Source organism: Paramisgurnus dabryanus, chromosome 20 (assembly GCF_030506205.2).
Source record: "Paramisgurnus dabryanus chromosome 20, PD_genome_1.1, whole genome shotgun sequence".
NCBI lineage: Eukaryota > Metazoa > Chordata > Actinopteri > Cypriniformes > Cobitidae > Paramisgurnus > Paramisgurnus dabryanus.
The window spans coordinates 24757020-24781439 of NC_133356.1; the positions used below are offsets into that span (position 1 = coordinate 24757020).

The following is a 24420-nucleotide window of genomic DNA, read 5'->3' on the forward strand; positions in this document are numbered from 1 at the left end:
TCTATGCCCAGCCCTAAAATAAATACATGTTGACATAAATACATAAATAAATTCAGGCTGTCAAATTTTTTTGATTAATCGCATACAAAAATCGCATAATTTATGTGTGTGCACTGTATAATATAAATATAAATACACACGCATTAATGTTTGTATTAAAATAAAACATTTACATGTGTATACATATATACATATATATATACATATATAGATAGATAGATAGATAGATAGATAGATAGATAGATAGATAGATAGATAGATAGATAGATAGATAGATAGATAGATAGATAGATAGATAGATAGATAGATAGATAGATTTTATTTTATAAATTTAAATAAAAATATACCTAAATAAAATTTTTCTATTTATAGTAGACACACACACATATATATTATGCAAACACAAACTTTTATTTTGTATGTGATTAATCGCGATTAATTTTTTGACAGACCTAAAATAAATACATAAATAAGTGAAATATAATAATAAAAAATAAAAGAAGAAATACTCATTTGATTTTATTTATATTTCTCCGTATATTTCTTTTTGCATGTATTTCCTTTTAATTTTTGCAGGTTTGGTCCTCCTTTTTAGCACTGTTATCTTTATAATTTTGCCTTCTTGGGTGCTACAGTTTGTTACTAGCACAGTAATCTTAAAACGCAACTTATGTCTGCAATGGTGTCTGCCAAACATTTGCATATTTGTAAAAGTATGTTTTTGGTCAGAAGGGAACACATGAATGGAAAGCAAAGAAAGTGATCTGAATGCAATACCGCTGTTAAAATAAGCTACAGATATTCACAAAGACGAACAATGGCATGTAACTAAAATAAAAAATCTAACAACACAAACATTGTGATACTGTGATCACTCGTGCTCTGTGAACACATCAGCACGTTGAAAAAATACCTCAATAGAATCGTGTGCTTGTTTTCAGTATAATGGTTGACTGAACGGCAAGTCTTAATTTAGAGACAAAGCCACATGCTGTCTACTGCATCTGAAAACACAACACTATCAACCCTGAACTTCAATTATTACATTAAAACTAATAAATTATTGACCTTAGATCTATGAAAACAATATTGGCTCGCAAAGAAAGGCAGAAAGCAACAGGATACATGACTGGCAAACACACACTTACAGTTTTAGCACATGCATTCATTAAGACAGATCTGAAGACACAACATAAGTACAGAACACACAGCCCACGCCACCATCTGTGTATTTGTGTATGCGACCCCAACATGAACATTAATGTTAGAGACTGTTTGCGAGTATGTGTGAGTCTGTTGTGTGTATAATAAAGAGAGAGGTATTAACTATGACATGAATTATCGAGTGAGAGACAGAAACATATAATGAGAAAACACAAAAGAGCAGGAAAAACTCAGAAATATGAGGTCACAGCCAGACCAGCTCAATGAATTGAAAGGCAGCATCCTATAATCTAAATTTGGGAACAGGCTCCTGTTAAAGAGGGATGCTGATAGGTTGTATTGGTGGTGCTAAGGTTACTGTTGCTACGGCAGCTTAAAAGTGACTCAGAATTGCAGAGAGACTACAGCAGAGGTGTGATGGTGTCAAAACAGCAGCTACAAAACATCTGCTATACAGAAAAGAAAGGTTGGCTATAAAGAAAAAAGCTTTTTCTATTAAATGATTCTCGCTAACTGCATTATTTATAAAACTTGTGGTGTATTCTTAAAGTACATAAAAACGATTAATCGCACCAAATCATTTGCAAAATAAGTTTTTGGGTTTTTTGCATTATATGTGTGTGTGCTGTGCATATTAATTATGCATATATAAATACACACATATGCGCGTATAATTTGTATAAGAAAAATATATTAAGTATTTATAATTATATATAATATTAATTATATAAAAATATAAAAATGTATATACACATGTAAATATTTCTTAAATGCATGTGTGTGTGTGTGTGTGTGTGTGTGTGTGTGTGTGTGTGTATGTATATATACATAATTATTATGTACAGCGCACACACACACACATATATGATGTAAACAAAAACTTTATCTTGCAAATGATTACATATTTTTTCAATTTCTATTATACTTTTTAAATATATATAAATATATATATAACGCAATGCTATATCAATTGAGCTACAGAACAAGTAAACTAAACTTAAATGAAACAATACCACTATTACGAGGACTGGGCAATGGGCATATATAGTAATACATGAAGAGCTCAGATGCAAAAATAAGATAATGATATTAACCAAATGCTCTCGGCACCTATTATATGTTCATCAAATACTTTCGCTTCAAATCCTCTTAATCATGGCCACAGGCCATTCAGAAATACTGCTTTGTGAGCATTATCCATTAAACGGCACATAGATTTTTCAGCAAAGTCCAAAGTGCATGAAAGACAAATGTAAAACTGCAGTGGATTCAATTCAAACTTGGGTCCCTTGTGAGTACTTGGAACTGAATACAACCTGAATCCGGCAGCCACGTGCATCACAGCGCCACCTAATGTTCGGTGGTTCATTTTTACCTTTTGAATTCTCACTATCATCATTAGCAATGTTTCTAGTAGCATTTTGCAACTGTTTATTAAGTCTTGTCCAAAGAAGTGGATTTTTTTTAGAAGTGGAGGTTTTTAGAAGAGGGTTTTGCAGTAAAAGACAAATTTGTTAAATGAAATAACTGAAAGTGACATTTGTGAAAATAAGGCATTTCAATTAATGACTAATAACCTTTCAGTGCCATTAAACTGTAATTATTGAACCTAAACATAAGAGTCATAAAAATGCTCATTTACAAGAAGGATTTACAAGAGGGTTTTGCATCTGAACTACTTACATATAGTACTATAGCATTAATGCATCCCACCTGAGCACTGTTATTTGCACATCTAATCTTAAAAATCACATTATTACATCACATTTATGACATTCACATAAATACGGTAAAAGCAAAATGGATATACTGAAGTCAATTCTAAAATATAAGCAGTGTGTATGTTATTCAATATAAAAACTATGTGTAAAATTATTTTAAAAGTAACTTGTGAGTTTTATTTTAGAGTTAATGCAGGCATGAAAGAGTTAACAGAGCTATAAAGCACTACAGGAGAACTATGATTGCAATAATTTGTCAATATGTATACAAAGTAACTCCAATTCAAGCACAGCAAACGTGTCAACTGCAAATCTGGATAAACCCTCCTGAAATGTCTTTGTCGAGGATCTGTGTGCTGACTGTTGTTACTTTCATACTTTTGATACTGAATGCCATACAAACTACTGTTACCAATCAATAGTCCTCAATTACATGAGATCTAATGATCTGTATCTAATTGCAAGTTTTATGTGCTAGCAATATGTTCCTGTCTGGTTTTAATTTAAGAATAGAAAACTAGTGGAAACTGATCAATCCACTGACATGCCAATTTATGACTCTTTATGTCATTTAATTCTTGACTCCCACAATTATTTATTGTGTCTGTCTCTTTATACATGTATGGTATGCATGTGAGACCCTAATGTGAAATGAATTGTTTGATTGGGTGCAGGTGTGTGTATGGGCTTGGGCGGTGTGTGCTGTACTTACCCCGTTCCACTCCACGCTCATACTCACTTCCTCTCCTCCGTCTGGGCCGCTCTCGTACTTCACCGTGTCAGAGTTTATGCTCTCACGACTTCGCTGTTTCTCGCGAACTTCAGGGTCTCCTAGGACCTCCGCCACCCGCTGCTTATGTGCGGTGTCCAGACCCTGAATAGAGATAAAAGATCACTGACTGATGCAAGGAACATCGCAAATATAACCTAAATCTGGACTCTACCCATAGCTTTCATTTGCAATCTTTTATTTTCAAAGTGCTGCATTGTGATATATCACATGAATAAGAGGTAACAATCGTTGATGATGTCAAACTGGCTGTGCTGTGTATATCTATACAGTATATCTATCTACAGGACACAAACTATCACATACACACCTGTTTTCTGGATCTCAGAGCTGCTTCCTCCAAAGTCTCAGCAGCCTCAAACTTTCCCTGTCGCCTGTACAGAGCTCCAAGATTCTTCAGTGTGGTTGTCACAGTGGGGCTGCATTGGTTAAAGATCAGACAATGCTTTATTATACCGTAGTAAAGTACTGATGCATGTGTATAAGTGTATGCAGTTGATAAAATATCTGACCTGTCTACTTTACAGGCCTTGTACCAGCCACCATATTCTCCGAAAGGAGAGCCATCCTTCGGTTTGCCCTGAAACACAGAAGCAATTCACTAAGCAAGAAATGTTACCAGTGTACCATGTTGCCAGCATTTATATAGTAGTTTAAGTTGCATGATAATGATTGGTAGGAAAATAAAAAACAACTGATCCTGTGACCCTTCATCTTTGCTTACCTTGCTCTGCTCTTCTCTCTCCTCTGCATGCATCCAGATGGGTTTGTTCTCATCTGCATGGTCAAACACAGCATGCCAATAAATAAACAGATGTACTCGCTTCAGCCCAAACACAAAACACAACTCACTTCAGCCAAAATCGATTTCCGATCACGTGGTTTCAGACTCGATCGGTATCGGACGTTACCTTCCGATCAGGACTTGGATACAAATGCAGGGTTTTAATTGGGCCAGGGCCGCACACATACTGAAGGTCTCGCACTGCTCCGCGCCAGTGTACGCGCTGCCCTGGGGCGTGTGAAGTGACGCGAATAATGACGTGTTTTCATTCATAGGCTTCACACACTCGTGCATGCGCGACAAAACCGGGCTTTTACCGCTCATTTAAACGACGCGCCGATCGTTTTTGTCACTATGTGCTCAGTTAATCTACATCAGTACGCAGCTCCGTGTCTCACTCAGAACCTCAAGAACGTCCATTCGCGCAGGAGGATCACATTACACATTGTAGAGATGAGAGATAGAGAGAGGGGTCAGAATGGTGCACACATCGAAAAAACTTAATAGAATTCTAGAAACAAAGTATTAAAGTATGTATAGCCATGTCATTCATCTTATTACAATATGTTAACTAGAAAACTGGATAAAACTTACTGCATAGTTTAATAAAATAAAGTATTGTGATTATACAAATCAATTACGACCTAACTATAGTGATTGTTTTACTAACTGCTGACCAGCTTAGGGAATCTCTATGGCTAATTTATAAGGCATAGCCTACTGCTGAATCAGTATGTTGTTTTTCTTGTTAATTGAGTCTATTTGGGTAGCCTATCTTATTTCTAGAATTAGTCAAGGAGGTTGAGTCTTTTAACTTCCTTCAAAGTTTGATCAATTGTGCATAATGACATGTGCACCAAATGCATATAGGGTGTCAGACTCATAGATTTGCATAATTTAAAATTCAGGTTTTAAAGTTTGGGTCAACCTGTGGCACAGCTTTAAAACTGAAACTTATAAATCTATCAGAGATACAAAATGCCATTGAAACACACCAGTGGCTTTGCTGTCATCAGGATAAAACATGTTACCCCTCGAACCCTCCCTCCTAACAGAGCATCCCCACAAAACAAACCCCAATTTAACCCCTGAACATATATACTATATATTCATTATTTTTTAACACATCAATAGTTATGCGCTGGCACAGAGTTAGACCCTTTTGACTCCACACAGAAACAGCAATGCGTGCGGGCATGACGTAAGGAACATCCTGGATCAGTTTTTCTCTCTTCTTTATTCTGTTTTTATGTATTATAGAAGTATCGGATCGGACTCGGTATCGGCAGATACTCAAAATGAAATGACTCGGACTCGAGGGAAAAAAACCTGACCGGGACATCCCTTATATATATATATATATATATATATATATATATATATATATATATATATATATATATATATATATATATATATATATATATATATATATATATGGGCCATGACTTTTTAACAGCGATAGCCTGAAAATGAGCTTTTATTGACAGATACTGATTATTGGCCGATATATCAGTGCATCTCTAATAAATATATTTAATCATTTAAAATTGTAAGCACCAATACAACACAGAACATTAGTACATTAGCATTAATTGGCATTTAAGTTTGAATCAAATGGGTCTTAAAAACGTACCATCTACAGAGCCAAACTCCCTCTCATGGGCTCTGGTGAGAATCTCTTTATATAGGGTCTCTGCCTGTTTAAATTTCCCCTGCTTCAGATAACATGATGCCTGAAAGAGAGAGAGAGAGAGAGAGAGAGAGAGAGAGAGAGAGAGAGAAGAGAGTCTTGTATTACACTAAAAGCTTTATGATCTTTATGATCAGCAAATTGCATTACTGAAAACGCTACAGAACAAAAATAATTCATTGAAAACTTGCCACACAAGAGAAATTTAACATACCCATGCTAAATGAGGCATTTTAATAGCATATTTCATAATAGATTGATCCATTACATACTGACACACTTTGTGCTGAAGTTTTAGATTCTTCTTAATGGGACACCATACCGTATACTTAAAAGTGCACAGATCTATGAGTCTACAAACCAAACGTGGTTTGCTGAACAAGTGATGACACAAACAGATCATACCAGGTTGTTTTTGGTCTTGGCCACGTTGGGGTCATCTGGTCCCAGTTTGGTCTGGTAGATGTCCAGTGCTCTCTGATAATAGTATTCCACCTCTTCATACTTGCCTTGATTCTGACACAGCAGGGCCAGATTATTCAGCTGCTTTGCAACATCAGGGTGGTCCTTTCCTAGCACCTACAGCAGAAACAAACACAGACCCCCTATTTACCTACTTGAGAATAACAACCTTAGAAGTACACACCTTCCCACCAACCCAAATTCAGATTAATCAGCTGTTGCTCAAAGTCTTGTGTTAGATGATTTTAAGGGGTCTGCCACACCTGTTTAGAAACTCTTCTGGTCATAAACATTCCTACCACGAATTAAACTGTTTTTTTTTGTTGTTGTTCTTTTGTTTTACTGTGTACTAGTTTGATCATATGTAATTCATGCATTGATCATAAACGTGCACAACCTCTGCTTCCTATATTGTTGCATCCCTTCTTCCCCTTTTTCTCTGACTGCAAGCACATCATTAGCAAAATGCCTTGAAGGTATTAAGTAACGCTTGGGTGGAAGTGAGTTTGGTGCTGATCTCTTGCACTGTAATGTCATTCCCAACTACTTTTAACAGCACTCACTGTTTTTCTTATTCGTCTCTCCATCTCTGTGGATGTCTAGACTGCTCACATTTAATCGTCTGCATTTCAACTCAAGGAAAGCCGGCTATGTCTCTTGCTGGTCTTGATTCAGAAAGCGACGGGCATAGGGCTAAGGCTTGGGATAATGTTTTTATGCTTTCTAATTTAACCATCATAAATTCACATATGATTCATATTCATAACTTTCATTTTGAATGTGCTCTACAGGATCATACACACTGAGCAGAAATGTTGAGTTTGTATTCAGCATGTCTAAGCTTTTCCTCAGCTTTCCATAAGTGCCAGCACTGCAAGACCTAAGACTTTCAGTAAGAGCTTTATCATACAGAGGGGCTTAGTAAAAATGACTCTGCTGTTCTTCTGTATAAAAACTGCAGGGAGAGGAGGAAATTTACAAAAGCCAGAATAAGTCAGTGACTGAAGACTGTTTATTCTGCAGTGTCTAAAGAACACACGGATGAGATTACAGTATGTCCTTAGTCATAAAGTGATCACAGAAAGAGAGCTAAATCGTAAGATGCATACAACCGCAGTGATATTCAGCACTGTTTGAATGGGAATGAAGCACAGACAATTGGTAAAGCATTGGCAAAGGTCATGGGTTCGATCCCCAGGGAAGGCAGAGATGGAGAAGTATAAATTGGACTCAATGCACTTTATGTTAACTGCCAAACACGTTAATGTAAATAATGACTGCAATGTAATTTTGTTATACCCATTATGCATCATGATGACCTTTGACCCACCTTCTCTCGTATCTCCAGGGCCCTTTTACAAAGAGGCTCTGCTTCTTTGTACTTCCCTCGCTTGCCATAAAGAACAGCCAGGTTGTTCAGAGTGGCAGCCACCTGTAAAAAACAAGCACAGACACAGAAAGATACATTTTAGTTTTAATCAAACAAACACAAGCTTTCAATAATAATCAAAGTCAGCGATTCTGGTTTAATTATCCAAATACATACAGTATATATAATCGACAATATAAAATTGACAACTTACTTGAAATATGATTCAAATTTTTACAGACCAATTTATACATTGACAAATAAGCACCCCGTGTTGTTTTACTGTACATGTGTTCTGATTAAACTTTGATTGAAATATCTCAGTGCAGCTGAGCCACATGCATGTGACAGAGAGTGAAAAACAGAAGGGCTGGGCAATTACAAAAAAATTAAACTCAATATTAAACGAAAAAGCCAAAAATAATCAAGGTACATTTTCCAGTTTCTTATTACACAAACATAAAGAATAATTTAATTGTAATATAACTATAATTGAGGAGCTCAGATGCAAAAGCCGCTAAAACCCTAAAATATTAGATAATGATATTAACCGAACGCTTTCAGCACGTATTATACGTTCATCAAATACTTTCACTTTAAATCCACTTAATACAGGCCTCACGCCATTCAGATATACCTGCTCAGTTGGCAAAATCCATTAAATAATGGAGTCTGATAAAAAATGCTCATTTACAAGAAAACATGTCAAGACGCACTTAGAGGGTTTTGCATCTGAGCTCTTCAGTTGTTTTTATCCGCTTGTAAGATCTGACGTCATGTACCGCTCCCGGGTCTAAATCTCAAATGCCAAAGTTAAATAACAAAAAATAGATATACACTCATGTCATAATGCAAAGCTTGCAAAAACACCTGATCCTAATTTGTATAACGTAGACAAAAACCGAGATGGACTCATGGATGTGGATTTTTATGAATTATTAATACATTGCCGTCTGTGATTCTATGAGCCTGCAGTGTACACTAAAATCTTTGCTTAAATGTGTAATATAATTAAATAGTATTCATAAATGGCTGTTTAAATAATATCCTCTATTGAAATGAGTGGAGGCTTGTAGTGATAGTCCGATTTTTGCGAGTTTTATGTGTATCGGCATCGGCCGATACGTAGCTCTGTGTTCGCAATTTTTTTTCCGGCATTATTTACAGACAGAGTGCTGGAAGCCGGAAGCGATTGCAGATCATGTGACTAAAAACAACCAACCTTTCCATGACAACATCGAATGCTCGGCCTAACAGCTGATCATAGCTGGACAAAGCGGGTTTTTATGTCTCGCTATATATATATATATATATATTTGTTGTAGTAAAGTGCTAGAAATCAATATCCTTTGCTGATAGTTCCTCATCATTGTGGAGAGTGCAGTTCATGGTTCCATAGCACCCTCAACTGTTTTTACTATTTGTTAAATATAGTTTTTTTTTTTTAAGTTCAATAATTGTTACTTTTTTAAATTGAGACTTGTAACATTTTGAGTGAGCAAAAGCAGTATCGGCTCCAAATATCAGCTCAAGAAAATCGGCGGCCTGTATCGGTCATCGGCGTAGGGTGATAAAACAAAAATCGATATCGGCCCTAAAAAAAAAATCCATATCGGGGAAAAAAAAATCCATATCGGGGAGGCTTGGACCCGGAAACAGTACTCCTTACGTCATGATTTAACCATCGAATAACTGTTCACCACTACAATATATCTAGTAATAAAAAAATAACCTGCATACATTTTTATAAATTATTTTGGCACACTTCTTTTAATGGAGACATTTTAAAATATCCAATTTGTCACCCAACCGTGAAAAAAAGCCAGGCAGAAAGATATAAAGAGAAGACAGAAGAGTGTGATGCTCTATAAGAGTTGTTAAAGCATCTAACCTCTGCAGAGAAATGTGGGATGCTGGTCCTGATGAGAGGGTAAGACATAAGCTTCACACAATAGCAAACACAACCTAAGAACTACTGAAGCCTGTACTTAATTCTACAGTATACACACACACAATAAAAACACAATACATGCATACACACCACAGATGTCATTTCACAAGGAAAGCACATATACAGTATATTGTCAAAATATTGTATTGTACATCTTGTGATTCAAGACAATGAGTTCCAAAATATTTAAATAAATATAACCATTTAAAAAAGCAACAGCAACAACAAAAACTCCAAACGTATCTGCAATTATATAAATCGTTCACATATCCTGTAATGCAGACATATTGAAAATGGTGAGACTGATTCTTACCGCAGGGTGGTCTCTGCCCAGTGTCTTCTCTCTGATGGACAGAGCATCATTGAGGAGGTTTGCCGCCTCTTTGTATTTATTCTGGTCCCTGAAGAGCAAAACAACACTTTGATGTTAGTCTATTGGCAATTGTTTTGTAACAAAATGCAGTTGCTAAGGTCTTTCTCATAAAAACACTTCTATGAGAACAGGGTGATGGAACAATATCTTTTAATGTCACAACAGCTTGCAAACAGGACATACAAAGCAGCACACTCGGGTTTGAAGCATTCGTCAGGCCAGCATACTGTAGTGTAAGATACCTTAAAGAGACATTAAAGCAATGCTCCAGCCAAATATCAAAATTACCCCATGATTTGATCACCCTCAAGCAATCCAGATACATGACCATCAGCTTTCAGATGAGCACATTTGGAGTTATTTTAGTAAATGTCCTTGCTCTACCAAGCTTTATAATGAGAGTAAACAGGGATCAGGGACCAACTTTTGACTTTAAAAAAGCACATTCATCCTTCACAGAAGTAATCCACATGGGCCTTTTGCGGATAATCAATGCGATTCTATGAAAAAATATATCCATATCGTAAACTTTATAGACTATAATAAGCTTCCGGTAACAATGCAATCTTGGACTCACCCAATTCACAAGAGTCACTACGCAACATAACCATGAAAACAAGCGATCACTATGCTAAAACTCTCGCATGAATTGTGTGAGTCCAAGATTGCATTGTTACCGGAAGCTTGTTATTATTTTAAGTTTGAAAAATTTATATTTTTCTTACAAAATCACAATGAATACCACCAGAAGACTATTATTAACCCCTTGGAGCCATGTGGATTACCTTTGTGAAGGATGAATGCACTTATTTGGGTTTAAAGTCAGAAGTTGTTCCCTGATCCCTGTTTTTTAATCAATTATACCATTCTTGTAATTTGTACAGAACTCTCATCCTGTAGCTCAGTGGTAAAGCATTGCATTAGCAGCCCTAAAGGTTGTGGGTTCAATTTTAGAAACACACACAAAAAAATGCACTGTATGTTGCTTTAGGTAAAAGCGTCTACCAAATGTATAAATCTCATTAAAAATGACAGTAAATAAATACACATTTATAGCACTAATACTAACCTGTAAACAAGGGCGAGGATGTTGAGCATGGTGGCTACATCAGGATGGTCATGTCCAGAGGTCTTCTCCAGATCTTCTAGAGCCTGTTTGCAGAGAGGCACCGCGACCTCATAGCGGCCCTGTGAGGCATACTGGATCACCAGATTATGGAGGGTCCTGAGACGAGCGGGGATCTCGTACCCACCCTGCTGGGCCGCTGCTACTGCACTGCTGTGTGGAGGCTGGACTGGAGGGCAGAGGACGGCACGTTGGGTTACTCTTCAATAACAAAAATATTAAACAAGAGACAAAAGCGGTCTATTCCCACAGTAGATGTTCCAAAATCTTGTAGTCAGCATTAATAAGATATATAGTTTGTTCTTCATAGTTTAATCTATGCTGACAGTTTTTAAGTCTTTAGAACAAAATGTATGTTCATTTAACAAGAAGTTTTAGAAACTTCAACCAATAAATCTTTAACGTAAGAAACTCAAACCAAGAATTATCATAAACACACAGTCAGAGGATTATGTCTCAACCACTTTAGGAATGTGGAGAAGATATTAATTCCATCTTTCTTAGCGCAGATTAATGTCTGTCTCTTTGAAAACATCTGCTGGAGTTCATTTTTCTCTGTAGGGATTCATCGTTGACAGCGAAACAACAGTCTGGCATTTATGTGTCAGTATGAGAGCTAATCTGAGCAGGCAGAGACACATGATGCCGAAATCTCCCGTGCACAACAGACACGCTTTCTGCCACAAAACCACCCACGCTGCCCTTTGATCCTGATCCGCAGTCAATGTTGCAATTCTCCGGCAGAAAAACTGAGAAAATTGAGTGAGGAAACGTAATAAAAGACAGGAACAGTGCGTGGCAGAAAACATAGGAAGGGACTGTCATTCTCATCTCCCATCAGCCCACTGCACTGTTTAATTCTTCCATACTTTCCATTGTTTTTCCTTTCATAAAATATGCTAAAAAGTCATTGATCACGAAGTCACAAGTCGAATGTAAGCAAATTTTTGACATCAATTCTGTGCAAATAAATAAGAATTTTTCTAGATGAACCCACATAATAACATGATATTGAATGATTACTGTATTTAAGAAATATATTCAATAAAATATAAAAATTGCATACCATGAAAAACATTCCATGGTTTTGCAAATGAACGTGTATCTCCATTTTCACGAAAGCTTTTTTGCTCTTAATGTGTGTTTTTCCGTATCCCACAGTGGGTGGTAACATTTGGATTTAAAAGTGGATGACTTACTGCCAGGTCCTGGCTCATCCTGCTCATCGGGGAAAAGATCATCCAGTGTCTCCCTGCTAGAATCAATGTCTTTATCATCCTGATAATAGATAGAGAGGAGGGCATAGTGAGACAAACAGAAAAAAATACAACAGAATAGAGAGATAAAATGTGAGCAAGTCTTACAGATGGGCTGAGGTCCTGATCATATTTCTTAAGCTGGTTCATGAACTCCAGATGTTTCTTCTCCTCCTCCAGTTGGGCGACGCTCTGCTCGCTCTTCTGCAGCCGCTGCTGGGTCCCTGCCAGCTCGTCCCTCAGCCACTGGTTCTCCTGACAGAGTCTCCTCACCTGAACGGCACAAACCAAAACATGTATAAAAAATATGATACAAAAGCAATTCGGCATAATCTGGCAACATGAACCACAAGAGACCACGCCTCACGTTTTATTGATGGGGTATTTGTATTTACATGAATGCATTTGGCAGATGCTTTTATCAAACACTGTACATTTTATCAGTATATCTGTACCCTCTTTGGGTTCGAAACCATGACCAATTATGTTGCTAATGCAATACTCTCCAAGAAACACACACATAGTGATAAAAAGTCTTGCTTGAATGCACTACAAGTTGTTTTGGATAAAAGTTTGCTCATGTGCTCCATTTAACCCGAGAGCATGCTTAAATTTTGATGTGGTGCTGTGTGTAGGCTATGTACCTGCGCTCGAAGCTTCTGTTTCTCTGCTTCTACTGCGCTCAGGTGCCCTGAGAGAGCCATCATCACCTGTGTCATGAATTTTAAAGAAGAGAAAGAACAGCCATAGCATCACCATCAGTATCACAACTTAATCAAAACTTTCCCTTGTACCCTTTTCCCACAATGCACCTGTGCCTCACTAAGACCGAGTTCCAGCATCTCTAGTGAGCGTTGGATCATAGTCGTTTTCTCTTCCACAGCACGACCCTCTTGATTCTGTTTGAGGCAGCGCAGGGTACCCATAAGCCCATCCAGGATGGACTGATGCTCCACACGCAACGCCTCCAGCCCCTGAATGACATCCCGGGTCCGACACAGCAGCTCATCCTGAGATAGCTTGTCGCCAGGGTCCCCTTGACCCTCTGTCTCCTTCACACAAAGCACGCTCGACATGTCCTCACGCATCCTAACAAACACACAAATGATACAATTGTGAACACAGATGCCTGAGAAATGATTACAAGAAGAAAGCACATTTGTTAGTTTATTTTTTGGTAACACTTTACAAAAAGGATTTATGTATTTTGTTAAGTTAGGGATAATGTATAGGCAGCAGGTTGTTATCGCAGAAATAAGACCCGACAGTGTGATCAGGTTGTATTACATTTAAGGGGCTTATTTTGTGATAACAACCTGCTGCCTATACATTATCCCAGTTATTACACGGCTATTTACCTCAAGTAAGGTAAGGAGCATTAAATATTGATTTGAAATATTTTATTTAAATATATTTTATAAATATTTTAATTTTATATATAAGACAAGATGTTCAAATATCACAAAGACACTATATAATTATTTGTAAATATGATGCCGGATATGTTATTAAAATTAATTTTGTGCAATAGTAAACTGTACCTGTCAAAATGATTTGCAGCATCCGGGTTATCGTTTGTAATTAGTTTTGAGCGGAAGTAAAGAACGAACCTTAAAATGTTGCGATTGGAAAATCAGAATTTAGCATTTTAAGGGGCCGTGTAATAACATGAATTAATGCATTAGCTAACATGAACTATCAATACTTCTTATTAATCTTATTTCGTATTAAGTTCTGCATTTACTTATATATTTTTAGTATTTTATATTTTTAAATTATAGCTTACCGTAAACATTTTCTCTTAAGTTACAAGAAGATAACACTTCAATTGCAGGGAAAAAGTTAATAAACTAGAACATTACATTAAAAACTTACATACGCATCAACAACGTGTCAGAATGCGGCATCTATGTGCATATATATCTATGGTCTGAGATGTTGTGATGGAGCGAAGCCAAGGACTAATTAGCATATTCATATAAATGTCTAAACTTGTGTAAATAAGTAAAGGCGGTGACTCATTTGCATATTCATAGATCCACGTTGTGTACTAAATGAGGCAAGTTACATTCAAGCGATTTTAAGGCATTATAATCACATGATATACATTCATATGCTGTTTTCATGCTCAAATATGAGTTTAAAAGGATAACCTATCGACTACAGGGGAATTTAAAGTTAATGTTATTTAAATCAACCCTTTTTCCAGTTTAGTTATCTGTATCAGTAACTCCATTCTCCACCAACCTCTATTTTCTTTCCTTTTGTCATGCTTTGAAACCTTGAAGATATAAGTCAAGTCACAATAAATGAGCTGGACAAACTTTCCAACCTCTCTGGGCAGAAGAATAAATTCCCAAACAGCACCCATAAAACACCATGGTGAACTGGAACTACAGTAACATGTACTGTAGCCATTTCAACTGGACCATTTATCTCTTCAACTGGAGTTTAGGTTGACTTTTTATCAAGACGGTCACTCTTCAATACTGCTTTCACACACAAACTGTATGTAACCGAATTAGGAGTATGAGAACTTGTAGCATGGCTTGTATTGAAGTAAATCTGCTTAGCCCATTTGCAAAGACTGAAACAAAGACCGTTTATAACACATATAATATGACACACACAATATATCCTAACATCAAAAATCTGAACCTACTTTAAGAATTGAAGAGGTAACTATATCTTTTAAGAGTGGCTCATATGAAACAAAGCAAACTGTTTCCTGTTGTTGTCAAGACACAACTCACCTGGTAAGGCAGATCCCAGTTGCTAAGACAGATGATGAAACATGCACCCAGGGGGTTACGAGAACCAAAAAAAAAACAAGAACAGAGAACCTGAGATCACTGTCCTTTCAAACACAATATAAGAGAGAAAAGATAATAAGAAATCCCATCCATTAGAATAAAAGACGTCCTTACTGGTCTCGTTTTAAAGTCAGAGTACTACTGAAAGCAACCGTATAACATCCTCCCTCCCTGCAATGCTGATGTAAAGAAGAGGTGGGTCTGTGCCCCCCTGAGAGGGAATAGGAAGTGGACGACAGAGATTCATGTGACCTATAAAGCAGCTAGTCGTCCGTCATGTGACAACTGCCAAGCAGGAAACGCTATTGCATGCTGGGAACAGAAACACTTTAATCGCAAACAGACTGTCTGAAACAGACCAATTAATTTTTTTCCTGACCTCATTTTAAACCACATTTTATAAATAAAAAATAAACAGACTGGCAAAAAATAGATTACACTGATTTTTTCAACCTAACATAAATTGCTTACTACTGTACAATGTCAGAAGAAAATGTCATAGAACGCTCCCTAGTTGTCACTGGGGTGGTACCCTTTAAAAAAAATGCACATAAAGAGTTCATATAATTACCTCAGAAGTACATTTTGGTACCGAAGATAACATATTAATACCTCAAAAGTACAAATTGGTGCCAAATGTATAGATGGTTTCAGCAGTAACAACATAAACAAATGGCTTTCGTGTAACAGACGTAACTGCCGGTAAACTTCCGCAAAGAATGAACAATAACAACAGCATCATTTCGAGTAGTTTATTTTTGATAACACGCAAAATAAACAAGAAGTAGATTACCCAAGTTCAAATCATAGCTAAAGCGTATCAAAAAACGACACTTACCTAACGACACATTGTAAAATGTGTACTATATAATGTATTTAATATTAACTATAGATTGGTTGCCAAACTTCCCTTCACATAGCGGTGATCCATGATCGCCATCTCCCCTTGTCTTTAGGAAACCAAAATATTTGTTATTTTCAACGAGGTATTTGTTCCAGAGTTCAGTCTAGCCCCTAGCCAGACCATTAACTCTTTCCCCACCATTGACAAGTTAACACGTCAATTAAGAAAAAATTCCCTGCCAATGACGAGGTTTTTCTGCAAATCCATATTTCCACTATTACCAAACTTATAAAACCCATAAGCAACAACTTAGGTTAAACAGTAAGAACTCTGTGTATGTTTTTTAATAATCACTCTGAATCTAATCTCTATCAAAAGTCGTTTACAAAAATGCAATATCTCAGCTTTTTCCTCAAAATTTTGTATTTTTGAAGAAACCTATCCATATTTGAGAGATGTTAAAAAGAGAACAAATTAAGGTAGGATGAAACAGTTTTTTTGTTTATATTTAAAGAAGAACATTTTCTGAAAGGCATTAAACTTTTGTGAAAATGCTGGCACTGCCTGAACAAATTTCAAAAACGCTGGCGAGGAAAGAGTGAAGCAAACAGAGTTTGCGTGCGTCCAATGAAACAGTTATATACTAATATATACTAATGTATAAGCTGACAGTGTATGTAATAGATTGTTCTCATTCTAAATTCTGATGATGAATGAGCCAATAAAAGCACATCTTTGACTGTACATCCCCGATAATCTCTGCTTCATGTCATGCCATGAAAACCTGTAACTAGTTTAAAAAGTACTGTAATACAATTGTTTCTTATTGGTGAGACTCTCACCCCTTCAAGCAGAGGCTCTAGTCTCCACCCGCTAAGAACCTATTCTTTATGATTATGATTATGTCCTGTCATGATTTTAAGACAAAAGGAGTGAGAGTGAGAGAGACCAGATGCTGATTTCATGCTACTGTTTGATGTGTAAAAAAAATCAGCTTTAAAGCTTTGCTGTGGGGTTGTGCCATCCCTCTTCAAAGCCACAGAATCCACAGAAAGGTAACAGGTAATCTGATCAGCGTTTAGTAATGTTAATAGGCACATAATGGACACAGAGAGCACTGAGCTGATGAGAGAAGAGGCTAAACATTGTTCCTGCAACTATCCACAGAACATAACCACAGGTTCAGTTCAGCAATTATGAAAATGTTTTAACAGTGATTTTATTATTGAAAATTATTGATTGATTAAGTTTTTAAAGTATTTATGAACAGGCCTCTCAGCACAGAGAAGTTAAAGGGCCCATATTATGTGGCTAAAAAGCACATTACTTTGTGTATTTGGTGCGCTTCGTTCTGAGAAAATGCGGTGTGAACTGATTGGCCAGCTGTCCATGGCGTTGTGATTGGCCGAATACCTCAAATACGTATCGGAAATGTGATGCAACTTACCATGTTTTGAAAGATGAGCTCCCAAAGCAATAGTGAAAGCCAGGAGACAATATCGTCTTTACTGCCTTATCAATACGAGCCTGAATCTGACCCAGAAAACACAGATGGCTAAGCTGATCGATCAACTTTACAAGCACGACATGAGCAGAACTTAAAAGATCAGTAAGGTAAGGAAACATAAAACCATGTCTGCATTGGTGATCGTAGAAACGACAAACAAGCGCTACACTGCACAAAACTAGTGTTTGAATCGTCAGTAGGAAATTCTTTAAATATGAAAACATCGGCTACTACAGGATGTCAGTCAGAAGAACCAGAATGTAGTTGCAAAGTTGGAATTGCTCCACTTTTTAGATAAAGCCTTTGTGTACATCCAGTAGTGTTGCCGCGGTGACAGAATTTTCCCACCGGTTAATCGGCGCATCACAAACCCCGGTGATCCCGGTATCACCGGGTGGGAGGGGCTTATAAATGCGCATGCAGACGTGCACATTTTACTTTCACTTTTGAATTACGCAACTGTTTAAATGCAGTGCTTGCATACGCTGCATTAAATCGCGTATGAATTTGCGCGCAATGCGAGTGCAATGGCTGGTTTAATTAAGTGCTTGAGTCAATGTGCGCAGGTTATTCTCACAGAACCCGCAATTCCCAAGCAGAGCAACCGGCTACTTCTCCATAAAGCACGGCTTGAATGATGGGTTTATTATTTTTCTTGATGAAAAACACAACAACAAAACGATCTCACTTATATTAAACATCATATATGTATATTATAACAAAAACCAGTAAGCACGCGGCTTCTGCCATCGTCTGTTCGCAGGGGCGTGTCTAGAGGGGGGGCATGGGGTGGCACCGCCCCCCCTTGGAATATGATTGGCCCCCCCTGGTGCCCCCCCTCCAATCTCATTGGGCCAGCTAGATTTACTGTCAACCTGAAAATGCCCACCGCACCATTGGACCAGAGAGCTGTCAATCACTGTTTGATTTGAGACTCGCGCGAACGCGAAGACGAAGCGAGCAGAGTAGTTGCGCGTTTTTAAAACAGGAGGAAAGAGATACCATGACACCCACCACACCATTGGACCAGTTGCAGGGAACTACACTAACCTTTTCCAGTGGTGGCACTTGCGCTACCAACGTTTTCAGTTACTGGCGCAAAATATGATTTGGTCGCACATATTTTTTTCAAGTTATATTAAGGCGCTCTGGATAATAATGAACAATAATGAAACTGTATTGCATACAGATCTTTTAAACCACATGCCGCCTTGTTTTCTTAAACGTTGCAGTGTTTCCCACAGATCTGAAATGTACTTGGTGGTGGTAGCCAGTGAAAAGGGCAATTATTACCCCCTGACAAATAATGGTCTACTATACATGTGACGAAGAACTAATAATGTGTGACACAACACAATACTTTGATTCATTGAAAATTAATATTAATTTCACATTATATTTCATCAATCTAACCACCCCAAACTTTCTTTGCCATTAACAAAGCTGACACTGTTTGTCAAAGCACCACGAAAACACTTACTGTTTTTGCACTGATATGAAGCAATTAGACCCTTTTATCAAACTCAATATAATACAATACTATGTAGTATATTAATAGACAGTGCAGGTCTATAGATTATAAATGTGACTGATGTTATGACTGATGTTATAATGGTAATAATTTCTATTAGATAGAGCAAAAGCAGTAAAAGTGCCTATCTTTCTATTTCTCTCTTGTCGATTTAATAAGCTTAATCCACTCATTATTTCAGATTTAAAAGTCTACTTGCTGTCCCGGTGACAAACTTTACATTGCTTTGCTCGTTCAGTGCAATTGGCTTGACATTAGCATTGCTTTTTGCTACAATCTCTGTCCAAACTTAATATGGATATGGTTTTAGAAAAGATATGGTTTATTAATAATAAGATCATAAAAAAAATGTGAGAAAGCAAATGCAGCACGTGGTCGTAACAAGAACCATCGCCATAGAAACCGGAGGCACGCTGAATCTGCACTCGAGCTTTAGCGCGGTAGCGCTCATGGCCGTTTTCCGATCGACTCGGGTTATTAACACAACATTAGACTTGGGACCCAAGGTAATTAAACTAGGACCTAACCGGACCCGACAGACCATTTAAAATAAACCCGGAACCATACGGGTCCCGCGTCCTCAGTGAAGAAAGACCTCTGCTCAAGTTTAGAAACATGGAAGACACTGCGCTTGCGTGGCGTCGCACCTAATTCATTGAGAAACAGCTGAGCACGCAAACACACACTGATAGGGAGGGAGAGACACGACGTGCTTTCACGCAAAATGAAGCCAACGTGTTGATGGCTCAGAGCATGTTATAAAACGTATTCTTAAAATCCACATTTCTGTTTTAATAAATGCTCATAGTAAATCATAGCATATTGTCTAAAACATTAGGTAGCACATTTGCGACCCATTAAAAATTAGGGTCGCAAAGGCAGTTCAAAAGGTCGCATATGCGACCATTCTGGTCGCAGTGTAGCTCCCTGAGTTGTCAGACACCCACCACACCATTGGACCAGTTGTCAATCACTGTTTGATTTGAGACTCGCTCGAACGCGAAGGCGAAGCGAGCACAGTAGTTGCGCGTTTTTAAAACAGGAGGAAAAAGACACCACGACACCCACCGCACAATTGGACCAGTTGTCAATCACTGTTTGATTTGAGACTCGTGCAAACGAGAAGGAGGGCGCCCCGCCACAGACTCAACAGCCGCCACAGACTCAACACTGGCACAAATCAAAAAGATTTTCCATGATTACCATTTACATTTTATTTTACTATTTAAAACGGCTTCATGTGCTTTTGCAAGCGCTCAGCAGCGCCTCTCTCTCTCTCGCGTGCACGCTTTCTCACTGCTGCGTGCGGAACCTCGACAGTGCCTCTCTGACACTGAGTGAGGGAGTGAAAAGTTGGCGGTGTTTCCATCTGGGTTCCTCTGTTGTCTTTTCACGTAAAAGTTAACAGTTAACAGATGTTACTGACAGAGAATACGGTTGATCGAGTACTATGACTTAACGAAAGGTTAGTGTTTTCCCCCACACACACACACACCAGTTCTCTGTGTACGAGCTCTCTCTCTCCCTCCCTATGGTGCGGTATGCGCGCGCACGCTTAACAGTATTCTCTGATATTTTTGAATTTGCGCTGAATTGCTATGCGCGATCTACAATAAAACTATCACTCGCATTTAAAATTAAAAGCGCTCATAAACACAATCAGATGAGAAGAGCAACCTTGCATGAGACACACAGGTAATCCGAAATCACCTCGTATCAGCTCTTCAATGTAAATTGTATCAGACAATGTCACATTTAAATTAGGATTTTAGCAGTATAAAGTAACAGCTGGTTGGATTAAACACGAGATGTTATTGGGTCGTGTTAGTCACTAGCTTAAACTCTTTCTTGTTGTCTGACAACAGAACAGATAATATGTAAAAAATAGCATTCAGTTGTGTTAAAATACAATATAGGCTAATAAACAATGAAAGTCAGATCAGACAGAGTAGAAAAACAAAATCCTGATATGTCAGGATGTTAACTAATACCAGCTACACGCAATGTACTTAAAGGAACAGTTCACTTAATTTAAATGGTCATATACATAAACTTGTTTCAAACCTGTATGAGTTTCTTTCTTCTGCTGAACACAAAAAAGAAAAGAGTTAAGAATGTCTGTAACCAAAATCAGTTGATGGATCCCATTGACTTCATATGTAGGAACAAAATAACATGCAGTCAATGGGGTTCATCAACTTTCTGGCTACTAAGATTCTTCAAAATATTTTATTTTGTGTTCAGCAGAAGAAAAACTCATACAGGTGTGAAATAACTTTAGGATGAGTAAATTATGACAATTTATTTAAAGTGAACTATTCTGGAAAAGAATTGTTGTTTAATCCATGCAAAATACAAAAAATTAATACCATCTATATTAGAGCACGTGGCATTGCACAAGAACCATGCTTAATATTTTCTAAACCAGTATTTATTTTCATTTGAATTTTTTGATTGGCCCCACCTGACTGGTTCTTGGTCCCCCCTGTGCCCCCCCATTTATAAAATCCTGGAATCGCCCCTGTCTGTTCGGTCAGCTCGCCTCGCACACTGACAGAAATAAATGAAATCTGACACCTGCTGCTCTGTGACGTGACGCGGGCAGCAGACACATTCAGTTGTTGTTAGTTTACTCTAACGAAACTAAATGATTTAATTACACGAAAATATCAAAACGGCGGTGAAAGACGGTGTCGCGGTGGGCAAGTGATCTAAGAGGCTGTGAGAGGCTGAAGCACCAGTAATCACCGTTTCACCGCCTATCGCGGCAAGCCTAACATCCAGCCTTGTAACCCCCCTCGTGTTTAAAAAGTAGTCCTTCGTAAAATGTGCAGCACACAATCGAACATTTGGGCTGAACTGTTTTGAAACAGTGTTGTAAATGAAACCTTACCCCTGGTTACTTAATGTTTACTCTATTGGAAGGCCAAACAAAGTAGTTTGCCTTTCACAACTTAACACACAGCGTCTACTCAACAGCAACAATACTACAGCGTGATTCAAAGTTACACCCTCTATCTTTGCGTATACATTAGGGCAATGTTATGCAAATGTACACAACAGTATGAAACTTAACTGCATGGGCGTGTTGAACGAGCCGTTTTAGGTAGGCGTGGATGAGGCAGACATGCAGACAGACAATCCTAAAAAGTGGACTAAACACTCTGCTCACTAAAAAATGTTTCTTTGGAAATTGACTAAAGCTGCAAGTCTTTGATGTGCATATGCATTTCCTTATGTTCTAAAGATCAAATCTTCAACTACTTCTCCTAATCTTCTCACACACCAACATGTCAACCAGTTAACCAACAGTAGCAATCACTTATTTATTACTCAACATATAGAGGATAAGAGATGCAACAACCAAAAGGGAAGCTGTGGTTTAAAGTAGTAGAGCAAGTTGAAGAGATTGAACAGGTCGGGTAAGAGCCGACAGAATTACTATAGCACAACACACGACCCCGTCTATCGGGAAATACTCTCCTGTGACCACGGGTGGAAAAGGTATCAAACTCCTAATGCCTGTCACCATAACAACATTCACAGAAAGTGATAATGCTGACGTTACATCTTAATAGTTTGTCAGTTCATCTAAGCTTGGAATGAAAAGCTTGCATACTACTTTTGACTTTTAAATAAGTGAAACTGTATTCCACAAAGGTTTTAAACTCTAGTATGGTGCACTGTTCTCACAAAAGCTTAAAGTAGAACATGCTACTAAATTTTTTTGTTTCATTTTTCAAAATTTGACCCAAATTTGCATACTGCATTGTGGGACACAGCACCTGTTGTTTTAAATAATTTGAAAACGTAGTAGGCCATCCAAGTAGTTCATAAAATTTGCATGCTGTTTACAATACAATGCACTAGTAGAAATCACTAAAAGAAAGAGTAGTATAGTATTGCTTTATAGCATGTTGTTTTGAATAGCATAACCAGTCTTTACCCTCAAGACTTTGGTAAATGCTGTTTATTTTCTTTCAAAGTCTCAGTATACAGTATGACTTAGTTGTAAGCAGTAAATATCACAGGTTGGTGTCTGTGCCCTTTGCTGCATTGTTTTGCATTGGAATAGATTCAGCTGTGAGAAATCTCTGTATCATTTAAATGAGCTCTGAAAATGCTGACACTCCAGTCGAAACCATTTAGCTTCAGAGACGCCAGTATCACCACCTACTTCTCAAATGCTCTGTTTAAATGTTATAGTGATGTATAATGTGTATTTACTCTACAAACTTTATAACTTTACAATTTTGTTATTTAGGTACAATTTTGTTATTTAGGGGACCGCATCTTGATGGGCGAATTCATAAGATCATGAAGAAAAAGGGGAAGAGAAACAAATAGTGTAAGCAAAAAATGAATCAAGAAACAGATGTTAATTTTAATATCATGTGTTAATGTGTAATGTCTCCAAAACAGAGAAAGTCTTTAACAAAATAGCAACATTGTAATTCATGTTTTTGGGATATGATAATAGCTACCGGGAAGTACCAAGTAAAACCAACGGTATATTAGAATCGTTCATTACATGGCACACATAAAAGTGTCACTGAAATACCATTTGGTACCATGACGCTGCTTAGCGATAGACCAACAAAGGCCAAACAGTGAGCAAATATTTAGCTATTTTGATGTAGCCATATTGCTTGGCTAAATAGAAATACCCTAATTTTGTATGAATTTCTGCAAATATTAGGTGAATTAAATGTTTACTGTCACACATCACAGTTTAATACACAGTAGTGTGAGTATGCCAGAGGAAAATCATAATCCTACTGACAATTTATGCTGTCAATTGCCCTTGTGTTCCTCTGCGAGGCCAAATTTATAACAGTCCCATTGATTCCCCAGAGGACAACCAGGCACCTTCTCACTGAAAGGACCGCTGCAGTGGACTCGCAGCTGGCCGCACATCCAAACACTCGCTGCACAGACACTGCGGCTCCTTTACCGAAACAGCCATGCTTTCATTGAGCAAAGATGAACAGTATGTCAACTGAGCAAACCAAACCATCTGCATACAAATGAAAAAA

The 24420-nt window shown here is 37.6% G+C and overlaps 1 protein-coding gene across 5 annotated transcripts in view; it reads right to left on the minus strand.

Moving 5' to 3' along the window:
- Positions 1-24420, minus strand: part of klc1a (kinesin light chain 1a) — a 37704-nt gene that overhangs the window by 11805 nt on the left and 1479 nt on the right. For 3 of the 5 annotated variants that reach the window (XM_065297234.1, XM_065297232.1, XM_065297235.1), the window contains exons 2-14: positions 13502-13778; positions 13334-13399; positions 12798-12962; positions 12633-12711; positions 11377-11602; positions 10248-10335; positions 7945-8046; positions 6558-6731; positions 6096-6195; positions 4400-4452; positions 4188-4255; positions 3986-4094; positions 3625-3759 (exon numbers count right to left, since the gene is read on the minus strand). In XM_065297234.1, the coding sequence (XP_065153306.1) occupies positions 3625-3759; positions 3986-4094; positions 4188-4255; positions 4400-4452; positions 6096-6195; positions 6558-6731; positions 7945-8046; positions 10248-10335; positions 11377-11602; positions 12633-12711; positions 12798-12962; positions 13334-13399; positions 13502-13777 (1641 nt within the window). In that variant the 5' untranslated portion in view covers position 13778. Of the gene's footprint in view, positions 1-3597; positions 3760-3985; positions 4095-4187; positions 4256-4399; positions 4453-6095; positions 6196-6557; positions 6732-7944; positions 8047-10247; positions 10336-11376; positions 11603-12632; positions 12712-12797; positions 12963-13333; positions 13400-13501; positions 13779-24420 lie in introns of all 5 variants that reach the window. The other 2 variants (XM_065297233.1, XM_065297231.1) reach the window with 1 other exon arrangement.